The sequence below is a fragment of the Limulus polyphemus genome, unplaced genomic scaffold, assembly GCF_000517525.1.
Source record: "Limulus polyphemus unplaced genomic scaffold, Limulus_polyphemus-2.1.2 Scaffold585, whole genome shotgun sequence".
Classification (NCBI taxonomy): domain Eukaryota; kingdom Metazoa; phylum Arthropoda; class Merostomata; order Xiphosura; family Limulidae; genus Limulus; species Limulus polyphemus.
Window position 1 is genome coordinate 18,600 of NW_013666195.1, and position 13,291 is coordinate 31,890.

The window sequence follows — 13,291 nt, forward strand, 5'->3', positions numbered from 1 at the left end:
ATATTACAGATAACAAGAATTGCAATTATAGTATTTTGGCACTTGTGTATAAAGTTAAAATCATAAATAATATTCAACGTTAAACTGGTACACAATTAAAAACATAGGCCTAAATAAAATAGTTTTAATTGTGTACCAGTTTAACGTTGAATACTATTTATGATTTTAAGAATTGCAATGTTTAATTCGGGATCGTCACCTATTTCTCAGTCTTGGAATTACGTGCAATTTACAAAAGGAAAACAAAAACATGAGTAAACTTACATCATCCATTCAAAAGCTACAATCAGGGAAATAGAAGGTGGAGTTGGTATTCCCAGAAGAGAAAGCGTTGTTACAAGAAATGCTGGATATGGCCCAATGGAAACCGTTGGAGATGCTATGGTCAACAAAAACACAACGAAGCTGCGAAATAATAATATGATTACATTATATTGTATGCTTATTCTAAAGTTCAAATACGGTACTAGTTCAATGAAGAAAATAGCATGTTAATAATTTTTTTATGGTGTTAAGGGTGCAAAACATTATCCTCAGATTATAACAGTTACAGAATGCAAATAAACGTGACGTATTGCTTATAATATTTAGTGTACGGTATTGAATTTTTAATGAAATATTAAAATGGACACGATATATTGGTGTTTTGTTCAAAACATTGACATCACATTGTTTTTAAAAAGATAAAAAGGTTAAAATATAATATTTACGTAAAAGGAATAACAAGATATGAGACTTTTTGTCATCCAACGTAATCCGTGGACTCTTTATTTACAAATAATTAAACTAGATAAGAAATAATTAAAGTCAACTGTGGAAGAAAAACCTCGTATAAGCTGCATTAATACATCTCTAGCTCTAGCAGGAGGACGTATATATATAAATCCCTATAAATGCTTTGCTTATATGCAATTTTTAGAGTTTTAAAATCATTTATACCTTCATTAATTTATTTTTAAAAGTATGGATGAATATATATATATATATGATTCGGTAAAACGTTATGTACAGTTATTCTCTGAAAAACTTTTTTTGGTTGTTAACTTGGTGTACATTCTGCTGCTTCTTTAGTCCCAAGTTTTCCCTATGACTGTTATTGCTACACATTTGTATCATGTTGTAATGTAGATATATTGGGTTATTACTCTTATGTTTCAGCTCTAGTGCGTCTTTTATTCCTAGATTTGTGTTTGACCTGTATTGATAGATGTTTTATCTCTATATTTTGTTCAGACTACTACGCACAGATTTGTGTTTTAATGGTTTTTATGTTTATGTTTAACTGTCTTCTGTAGATATCTACCGTGGTTATTATTCCTTAATTTATGAAACGTAGTTCATCTTATTTCCAGATTTAGTTCTGATTGTTATTTGTGTTATGGCAGCCCCTAGATTTGTGTTTGTTGTTTCTTTTGTCCTGAACTTAGTCAAATTTACTGTAATAATATCTATTTGATACAAAGTTTGGGAACTGTTACAGAACGTTACAGATGAACACTCGCATCACGAAAAAACCAGTCTATTACATTTATTGTAAAATATATAATAAATGGCCAGTTATATATGAAGTAAGAATGTAATATTTTTATGTCCTTCAAAACATGCAGAATATTTCCAAACAATAAGACGCGTCATATTAGTTTCTTCCAAGGTAAAGAAATATATAGGGTTATCATCAAAATTGGAACATTACTAGTTGTTAGGCTTAAATATTCAACATGATAGTTCTTAAAACACTATATGAGTCAATAATAACCTATGAAACTGATATATATATATATATATATGTGTGTGTGGGTAAATCTCATAATATATTTATACACGTACATAAATGTATACAGTATTGGAAATAATTGTGGAAATGTACAGATGACATCCATACAGGAGTCACAAACAATAAATAGCTGCAACTGAGTGATCAGTTTATCATTAGTAAAATACATTATTGCAGAAAATACAAAATAAAAGTAAATAAGCTGTACATTGCACTAGTTACTACAGGGGGGGGGGTCGGCAACCTGCGGATCTTTAATGAGATTCGTGCGGCTTTCGGGCTTTACTTTTACTGTGAAGAAAAGTTGAGAACCTTTCAGACACAATGGGTGTTAAAAATGTAATCTCAACATTTGCAATATTTTACTTAGGATAGAGTCGCACTGTTAACACTTTTTTTTTCTTTTTTTAGGTTAGACCGTTTGGACATATTGCAGCTTTCGAATTTTTTTTAGTCTTAGACAAAAAAAAGGCTCTTCTTCTTTGAAGGGTTGCCGACCTCTGCACCAGTATTTTGAATTTGCTTTAAACGGGGCAGTATACATTTTTTTTTATGCTACCATTATTTTATAAATGCATAATTGAGAATTACTGTTTCAAAGTATTGTATTGCTCCCTACAATTCAGCCAAATGTTTCAATGCAGTTTGACCTTTTTGATTTTCCTATAAACCCATACATCCTTAATAATATTGATATCGAGTGTTCTATCGGTACTTTTAACCTCTGGGTATCGTTTCACAACATTACTGCATACTCCATAAGTAGTTCCAATACTGTATATTCACTATAATATTTCCAATATAGTTATGATTAGTTGTGCTTACTTCATCAGAACTAACTTATCAAAGCCAAGTTCTAAGCCCAGAATCTGTGTCAAGAACAACACTTTGATCGGTAAGTCTATGGAAAGTCCGTTCTTGTGTACCATCATCCCGAGAGGTAAGACAGAACGAGTGACAGATGGGTGAATCTTTATCTTCTCTTCCATTATCCGGATGCTCATAGGAAGAGCAGGAGCGCTAAAGCAATCAATTAGTTTCGTTCAGTTATCTAATTTGTTCTGTATTTCTCAATGTTTTAATACCCGATGTCCTCAAACAGTATCTAATTTTCATTATATTTATGTTTGTTACGAACGATTTTGCATTCGCATTTAAAGAACCAATCAATATATGAACATCTCAAAATTACTCTAACATGTTTTATAACAACACAAACAAACAAATGTAGTACGAGCGTTAATGTGAAACACCGTAAGCATAACAAGCTTATGTTTTAGTAAACAATTTTCGAGTTTTAATTTTTAAATAAATATATTGATTTTTGTATCATTTTTGATTATTTCTAAGCCTTATCCATTATGGTTCTACTTCAAATGCAAAATCTTAAAGTAAACTGTTACCCATGTTTTTAATGGCAAAAGGTGCTTTAATAGGCGTAATTTATTAACTTAGTTAAGTTAAATTGCTATGATATGAAAATATGACAATTTTAAGCAATATAAAAAGCATGAAAATGTATTTCAAAATACTTTTATGAGAAAGAGAACGAAAGGGAGAAGGAGACAATATATGATCTTATTATGTTCCTACTATAAATCCATTACGCTGATTGCACAATGGGTTCTATAAAAACTTTTTAACATTGAAAACTCTTTTAAGAACCTTTTAAATTTGTGTTAGATGTAGTATGGAAAGCTGAAACCATTAGATCTGTCGTGATCAGATATAATTCTCACTTTGGTGCTCTTAGAAACTAAGAGAATATAGATTTTGAGAAAATGTATGATTAGAAATAACTTTCATTTTACTCTTACTCCAATATATTTGAATATCCATAATCTTTATCACCACAAAAAATTATCACAACGATACTCTCCTTGAAAATCAATCAGGTTTACAGAATTTATATACATTTTGAAATATATGTTAAATTGAAATCCAAACTCAGATTCAGATTTAATGGAACTAAATCTTCAAAAGTAACTCCTAAGTTGAAGCTTTATTCAAAGAATTCTGATATATAGAGCTTACATTATTAGAAGCAATCCTTACATTGAAATATTTCTCGAAATACTCCTGTTTTTATATAGAAGTTTTATCTGAAATCTCAAAACTTGCATAATCAAAGTTAACACTCACCTTGATGCTGTCCCAAAAGCAGTCAGTGTTACGGAGAGCAAATCAAGTTGAAACTGTAAAGGATTCTTCCTGACAATCAAAAAATATAGCCCTGGCAAGATTAATACCTGGTGAATGAGGACACCCACAAAATCTGCTAGAATGTAAAGACTAATTGACTGAAACAATTGAGTTACTGATTTCGTTTTTAATCCCTCTTCACACATCCAGGAGAACATTCCAAATATCAACAACCTGAAATGAAAATTTGGACTTAAAAGCACAATGAAACAATCTTCAAAAAGATTCGTTCAATATCTTTAAGTATTTAACTTCATGAGATTCATGTAAAACGAAATTCATACAAATAGCAGCATGGTTTACGAGTAAATGTGGGTTCTTAATCAGACTAACTGTTTATGTGTGAAAGAATACGTAATTTCATAAAACTTATATTAGGCATTCTGCAGAAAGCGTGTTTTATTGGTGCTTCCTTACATACTGTCGTTGATGTTATTGCAAAGAGATTGATTTTTCAAACTTACTAATAAACTAATCTATGCGTAATTATTTAAAAACTGAAATTTTACAGACAATCCCAATATATTTAGTATTAATATTATCATAAATGTTTCTGTGAACACTATTTGTGTTATTGATAAAGTTGCATCAGAAATTCTAGAAAAGTATTTTTGGTATTTTACAACACATCCAATGAAATTAATTTCGAGCAGATATTGTCTCGTAAGAAGAAAATCTTAAATCTTAGATGTAATGACTAAATGAAGTGTTCCGAAAGTAATGAACAATCACTGAGGAAACACTATTTGAGTAGTAATGATGAGTGCTGTAGGAAATTCATTGTCCTAGAAGTGATGACTAAAACAGAAGGTAACACCAGTGTCATGGAAACACTAACTAATACAGAAGGTAATACCAGTGTTTGGAGCAAATAACTAATACAAAAGGTAAAATCAGTGTCCTGGAAATATTAACTAATACAGAAGGTAACACAAGTGTCCTAAAATTAATGACTAATACAGATAGCAACATTAGTGTCTAGAATTAATAACTGATACAGGAGATAACACTAGTGTCCTAAAATTAGTGATTAATACAAAAGATAACACTAGTGTCTTGGACGTAATAACTAATACAGATGGTAACACTGGTGTTCTGTAAGTAATAACTAATACAGAAGGTAACACAAGTGTACTGGAATTAATGAATAATACAGAAGGTAACACAAGTGTCCTGGAAATAATAACTAATATAGAAGGTAACACTATTGTACTAGAAGTAATAATTAATACAGAAGGTAACACTAACGTACTGGAATTGATGACTAATGCAGAAGGTAACACTAGTGTACTGGAGTTAATACCTAACACAAGTGTCCTGGAAGCAATAACTAATACAGAAGGTAACACTAGTGTAGTGGAAATAATAACTAATACAGAAGGTATCACTAGTATTCTGGAAATAATAGTTAATACAGATGGTAACACTAGTGTAGTGGAAATAATAACTAATACAGAAGGTATCACTAGTATTCTGGAAATAATAGTTAATACAGATGGTAACACTATTGTTCTGGAAGTAATAACTAATACAGAAGGGAACACTACTGTTCTGGAAGTAATAACTAATACAGGAGGTAACATCAATTTCCTAGAAGTAATAACTAATGTAAAAGAACACATGAACAAGGAAAAGTAATAACTAATACAGGAGGTAACATCAATGTCCTAGAAGTAATAACTAATAGTAAAAGAACACATGAACAAGGTAAAGTAATAACTAATACAGGAGGTAACATCAATGTCCTAGAAGTAATAACTAATGTAAAAGAACACATGAATGTTTTGAGTGTAATGCAGATTGTAGAAGTAAACCTAAAAGATGAGGAGGTAAAGACTAATGTAGTAGTAAGTCTAATTGTTACTGAAGTTGTGCATGTGGTAGTTTTACTGATAGATTAGTTTTACTCAACTTACCACAGTAAAACGTTCAATATTTGCATGATGACTTCATTTATTTCTTCAATAACTTTTTTCAGGGTAGACGCTTTATCCCCAAGGGAAGATAAGACACAACCGAAGAGAATGCTAAACACCAGAAGTCCTGAAAATTGAAAACCAATAACAAGTAGTAGATACACATCATTGACTTTAATCTGTGCTCGAAATGAAATTAACTAAAATTATAATAATATTTCTTTTGGTAAACAGACACACAGATATATATATATATATATATACCTATTAGAAAATATTTATATGTTTTATATTTCAACAATAATACAATTAAATGTATGTGTGTATAACGTCAGAGCTGTCGAAATGTTTTTACATTGAAACTGCTGTAAAATATTCCGCTATCAAAAATTTTATGATTTTATCTTTAAATAGTTCAACATACATTTACAGCTTTTTTGGAGATAATTAATAACTCGTTTCAACACAATGTGGTCTGATATTAAGTAAGTGAAAGAACTCGTAGAACTGGGCTAAGATAAAAATAAATAAATAAATAAAATGCTTGGGTATTTAAAATTGTATTAAAACTAGAACTGGTAAAGTTTAGATATCAAATCAAAAACATGCCCTGTCCAGCTGATGAATTCTAGTACTGAATACAAAGTTTTTTGAGCACCAAGGTGTGGTAAACAAAAAGTACATTTTAAATGATATTTTTACTCGCATTTAATTTGAAATCCGTAATAGACTAATTAAGATGAATGTGGAAAATATTTGCGGCTTATCACTGATTTTAGGCCTAATGGTGTCACTACTTTGCTGGATCTGGCGTTTAAAAGCATTAGTTAATTGTAAGTGGTAGTTACTGTGGTCATTAAGCACATATTTTAGCTAAAATTTTTTTAATTTTAGAATATTATGAACATTGTTAGTCATCTTGTTATTTAACCTTGTGGATCAAAATATACTTTTCTTTGTTATATGTATGGTATTTTAGTTGTTTTTTACACACCACAGTGAGCAAATTAATAGAATCAACACTTCATATTCTTGGAATCTTATATAAATATAGATCCACTATTGTGAGTAAAATACAATTCAAAACACCATAACAATAACATACACTTTTTCTTTTGAGTTACCCTAGTCCAGGAATACTAATGAGGGGTGGAATTCCCTAAACCCAATATAATTTAGTGGTAAGTGATGAATCGAATAATAGATTGGGTTTAAATAATTTTCTCCAATGAAGTTATTATTTCCACGGTCAGTTGTCGTTGTTTGTAATTAAGCACAAAGCTACATAATGGGCTATCTGTGCTCTGCCCACCACGGGTATCGAAACCCGGATTCTAGCGTTATAAGTCCGCAGACATACCGCTGTGCCACTGGGTCATTGATGTATAAACTAAAGCTTATATTATTATTATCCTGTACATATAATAAGATTTTAATTAATATACAGCAATGAAAATATTGTACGAAAAAATAATATATGCATTATTTCAATTTATCAAATTATATTTGAAACTTAGAAAAAAAAATTCTCCAACATATTTCATTTAGAATATGAAGTAACGAACCTAAATGTTTTCTTTAAAATAATATTTTATTAGTCTATATTTAAAATATATCATTATTAATTTTAACGGCTAATTAAAATATTACTTTATTAACGTATATACTTAATTTAGAGCAAGATATTCCAATCTACACAACTGCATCACTAACTAACAAAATTTAAAATATTCAACCCCCTTTGGTTAATTTATAAAAAATGTTCCTAATGTATAAGGACGATTTAAGATAAAACATCGCTAGGGTTCTTAGCTAATTGTTAGATTAAACCATTACGAACCTAAATAGTTAGATTAAAGTATAGCATTGTCTATTTCGCAATAAAATGAAATACATTATTATATGTCAATATATCTTATGTAAAATTCAAAATTTATAACACACATGGTTACTTTAAAAAAGTTTAGTAACTAAAATGTCGATTGAAAAAGAATACACTTTAAATATTTTATTGGTCATAAAATGTTAATAACGTGTATATTGTTACGCAATTTATAATTAGCTTATAAGATTATTTGATAATAAACTATTACAACTCGCAATATTAACCTTTAACGGGATGCGAAGATGCAACATTACTAACTTATAAACACAAGTATAGCTTCCAGATTTACTTCCGCAAGTGCTGTGTTTCGAGAGTAAATAAAACCAAAATTAAGACTAAAAATATTTTTATTTCTCGCTTTTCAAGTTCATATGTCATACTGTGTTGTAGCATGCAGAGTGCATAATTATTATCGTGATTCATAGCATACGCACGTTTAATGACGTCACGACAGTACGCTTTGCAACGTTGAGCGTCCCTTATGTGACGTCATTCTAGTGTCTACTGACAGACAACACACTATTGTATGTTGGTGCGAATGATTAAAATAGGTAACCTTTTCAGACAGTTTTTGGCCCCCCATTTCGGGAAAATATTTATGCTTTGCCGGCTTGTAAAAGGCATTCACACCATAACAGTTGTTGTTCACACAAATGGCTTATGTAAATAGAGTTCCGACCATTACTGTATTTGGTGTATCCCAGTCGGCCTGAAAAGCTCTGGATTGAGAAAAATTATTGTCGGGAACAAATATGTCAAATATAGTGTGGTTATTATAAATTATTCTAATTTTTGAAAATCATAAGGGACTATATAAAGAATGGAGTGTTTAAAAATATAATAGGCCTAATACTAATGTCGTATGACAAGTAGTTACTAGCTTGTAGTTGGTTATTTATAATACAATGTTATTAACGTGAAAAATATAATAGGCCTAATACTAATGTCGTATGACAAGTAGTTACTAGCTTGTAGTTGGTTATTTATAATACAATGTTATTAACGTGAAAAATTAACTTTTCGTAAAGATTGCCTAACCTCCACTTAAGTCAAAATAATACGTTACTTACCTATATAGTTGACTTCTTCTCGCATTATCACTTCTTTCACGTATTCAGAAGTGTTATTAGTGGAATTCATCTCTGTAGAGCTATTCAAAAGGCTCTGGGGTGCTTCTTTAGGCTTTGTTACCGTGACTTCCTAAATACATGATGGATTATTTTAATTTTCTGGTTTCATTTATAATTTCTCCTTAAAGAAATTAGATTTCAGTTAAACAACTTTCCATGGTTAGAGCCTAACAGATATAGTTCGTGTGAAATAAGTTAAGGAAAAATGCTCAAATTAACAGCGTCTTTGTCTAAGTACGATTACTTTTACAATTCATTAAGATATGTACTATTTTACACACACACACACACACACAGTAAGTTATGGCTAAATTAGTTATGTAAGAACTATGTCTATGGCTTTGTCTTTCACTTAGGAAAAGATAGGTCTTAATAATGGTCTAAAATGTTATATATAAAGTTTGGAAAAACTAGCACACACATAGAAACAGATATGATAAATCACTTGTGACATGTTACATTCTTATACGTCATAATTTCTCAGATGGCGCTCTCTAACGTGTGTATGTAGCTGCACGTTAGTCGAAATGTGTCATCTGTGTTCATTATATTTGAAGTATTTATAGAAAAACATATTATATTTATCATAAAAATAAATAACACATATAATCTCATAAACTGATAGATGGAGCTATTTATGTCATCACGTTTCATTATGGCTGCTCTAAGACAGAATAAGATGGCAAAAGATCATGATGTTTTGCCTGTTTAGTACATGATATCAACTCGAAACCGACTCCAGTTTCACTATCCTACTCAGCATTCAAATGAGCCTCTAACTGTGTCAAATGCATTGCTCTGGTTAGCAATATTTCAATCATGTTTAGATGCATTAAGCTCATGGTGTTCGTGTAGTGTTGGAAGACACAGAAACGTGCTCTGATGATGAACACCTATTTACTACAAAATTGCTGCGACTTGAGACAGATATCTCAATGGTGAAGACAGATTCTTTAATCTCCAATCGCCCATCAGACCTGCCCAAAATTCCTACCAAGACATCTCATAGACCGCATCTCGCTGTCTTTGTCCCTGAGCGACACTGGCAATTCCAGTTACGTATTAGTTAACAACTAATTATGTCATAAAGGATTCATGAGATGTAGACCTCCAAAAATTGACAAACCGGTCCTCCGTAGAGTTCCGAAATGAAACTTATCTCAAAACTAACGTTTCCATATTAATTCATTCATTTTGTACTCCATAGCGCACCACTCCAAATCATGTCACGTCGTTTTTCCTATACCTACAGTGTTAAAGCATAACTTTGAAACGTATTACTGTCACTCTGATTGTCTGCTGTTGGTCATGGAAGAGTACATATTTAAGCTTACTAAAATAGTTGGAACTACATTTCCATACCGTTTTGTTGTTGTTGTTGTAAATATCGTGGAGTGTTTTAGGTTCTTGATAACGCCTATCCTTTAAACACTATGTAAGTTTTACATTTTAGAAAACGTAAGTACAAATCAAGATCACAAAACGCATTTTCCAATAAACAAAATGAGTTCTTGGTTTTACTTATAAATAAATCACTAAAAACAATATCACAACTTACTCGCACAAAAGTCGCTTCCACGATATTATCTGGCATAGCGTTCCTATTTAAATGGAAATGAAAAACTTAAAAATATATTTATAATTCAAAAATGAATGTTTGAAAACTCTACTCGAATACTAAAATATTTTAACGATCATAACATGTTTATTTCTGTACAACTTTTATGTAAAGGAAAGTAAAATAAAAATAGTTAAAGTTTATAGTTAGAATTTGATATTTTAATGTTTAATTACGTCGTCTCTTACCTAAAAACATCTAGAATTGAATCCAGTATCTGATTTTCATTGGTTGATTGAAACTGGGAGGAAGTCTCGTTTTTTGACTTTGCAATTACGCTGCCAGGCTGAATGATATAACCCAGAATAGTTCCTAATACTGAACACACCACTGCAAGCCCAATAAAAAAGCTAACTGTAAAAATTACTATACGACTAGCACCACCCCCTTTTCCAAAAGAAGAAACTCCTGAGAAAGAAAATTAAAATAGATTAATTGCTGTAATAAGAAGTAAATAATCATTGCAACACCAACAATATCTGCATTATTAAGTATAACATCATAAAAGTTTTAGCGCAATGCTATACAATGGACTTTGTCCGCTGCGGGGATCGAACTCAAAATGTTTGTGTTATTAGTTCTGAAGTTTACTGCTAAGACACTGAAGACCATACAATAAATATGGTAGAAACTGAAATATACTGCTCTTTCTTCGAAGATACAAAACATTCATTCAGATATTAATAAAACATAAGTTATATCTTTTCATCTATCGGTGTTTTAATAAACTTTCATTTTTATTAGACTATTTTTCAATATGAATTTTGAACATTATCATTTCACTATCTTTTTTCCATGGTACTAAGTTTTCGCTTCTTCTTCTTCTAGTATTTTCAGATGTAAGTCTACGAACTTAAAACACTAAAATCTTGGGTTAGATTCCTGTCGGTGGACAGAGCGCAGATAAATCATTGTTTAGCTTTGCGCTAAAACAACAATACACGAATATTCTATCTTTACCATTTATATTTTCACAGTTTTATATAATTTTATCAACTGACTTTGAGCTTTAATTCTCAATATGTTACAAGCATTTGAGTTTCAGTCAAGTATGTATTTGTACTCTACATACGTTTTCAAATTAAATCTATAACTGTGATTTCTACCTCTGCAATAGGATTATATTTAATATGTGTTTTATTTGTATAGTGTTTTATTTTTAAGATTAGGTTATAATTTTGTTTACTACTAGTTATTTAGATTGCCCAATAACAATAAAGGATTTACCCAAGATCACGCTGCATACAAGAAGGGGCACAATTAAGAGGATGAAACAACGTATCACAAGTCTTCCTGGAAATCCTATAAGACTGATAGTTTCTTGATCTGGGTTTAAAGAGCGAAAGAAGAGCCCAGCTGCAAAACCAACCATCGTTGATAATATCAGCAACAGTGATATCTTATTTTGAACAAGACCTGATTGAATCTGTAGGAATGAAAGTGTTCATTTTCTGTATAAAAATTCAAGGAAACAAAATTTGATCTGACATTTTGTTGATAGATATATTTAGGAAATTTTACTATTAACCTAAAACTACTTATACTAGCAAGTTAAAATAGTTTCAAACATTTATGGCTCCAAGAGGCGAATATATTTATGTAACTTCTTTATAATATGTAATAATAAAAGCCCTCTGGTTAATTCTATAAAAAACAAAATTCGTACTTTATTTTACTAAAGACTAGTAAAAATAAATTTACATGATGTGATCGTCTTTTCTAATCTGGTGAAGCGTGATTATAATTAATTAAATCAGCTTTATTATATTTTTAACACAATATTTTTTATTCAATCCCTTAGTATTTTTCATGTAAAAGAAGAGTGTATAAATAGTCTTTCAAACACACTATGTCCGTAATATCCATTCCCACCAAACGTCACGTTTCCCTCAATCCAAAGCCAAATGAGATACAACCAACACATTTGTGGTCGGAACACTATGGACATTAAAAAAAAAAACTCCAAGGAGCTTAATAAACATTGTGGTGTAAAAAGTATAATAAGCCTAATTATAATATCTTATGACAAACATAATTTTAAAAATATTTATTGATTATTTTTATGTATATTATTTGAAGTGGAATAAATACCATACGATCGAAATAACTGACATTATAATACCTGGTAAATGTTGAATATCTATACAACATAGTATGAAATATTATAATCAAATATAATTCAACAGCCAGGTAAAATGAATATAATTTACTATAAATAATGTTATAATTAATAACTTACATTAGACATGTGTTTTTTTCCAAGCAGGAACGTTTTCTCCATTTTCTGCTGTAGACTAGAAGCGATGTTCATGGAAATAAAAAAAACGAACTTCTAACATACAATACGTATTGCTGGCAATGATTGCAACATAAATAACCTGGAAGTAAATGTTATTCTGTAGTGATACGAGTCACACAACCAGTAAACCTGGGAATCGAATGAAATTAGGGAATCAGTAAATTTTGGGTGAAAAACTTGACCAACTCAAAATTAAAAGTGTACTTTAATGAATAGAGTACTGGCCAATCTCTTTCGTTTTTCAAGGCTTTTTATCATTTGCAATTTGTATATAAAATATTAAGAATTAAAATGTGAATTATACACCCCAGGGCCAATTAAAATTAAATTGTATATTCTTCGGGTTATAATTTGATTTTTCTTTATTTATTTTTCATAATTTAGTTTCAGTATAAGATATAATCATACTTATATTTCTCTGGTTTGATTTTCGATATGAAGAACAATAGTTTGTTTGTTTGTTTTGA

At 30.3% G+C, this 13,291-nt stretch overlaps 1 protein-coding gene across 1 annotated transcript; it reads right to left on the reverse strand.

Moving 5' to 3' along the window:
• Positions 1–264: 264 nt before the first annotated feature.
• On the reverse strand, positions 265–11,897 carry LOC106459278 (putative sodium-dependent excitatory amino acid transporter glt-3; the record flags this gene model as incomplete). The annotated part of the gene is made up of 7 exons (XM_013918888.1): positions 11,753–11,897; positions 10,714–10,933; positions 10,466–10,508; positions 8,848–8,977; positions 5,893–6,019; positions 2,600–2,794; positions 265–405 (listed from the first exon to the last, which is right to left on the reverse strand). Coding segments are annotated over exons 1-7 (1,001 nt in total), but the record flags the coding sequence as incomplete, so codon positions are not given.
• Positions 11,898–13,291: the final 1,394 nt, after the last annotated feature.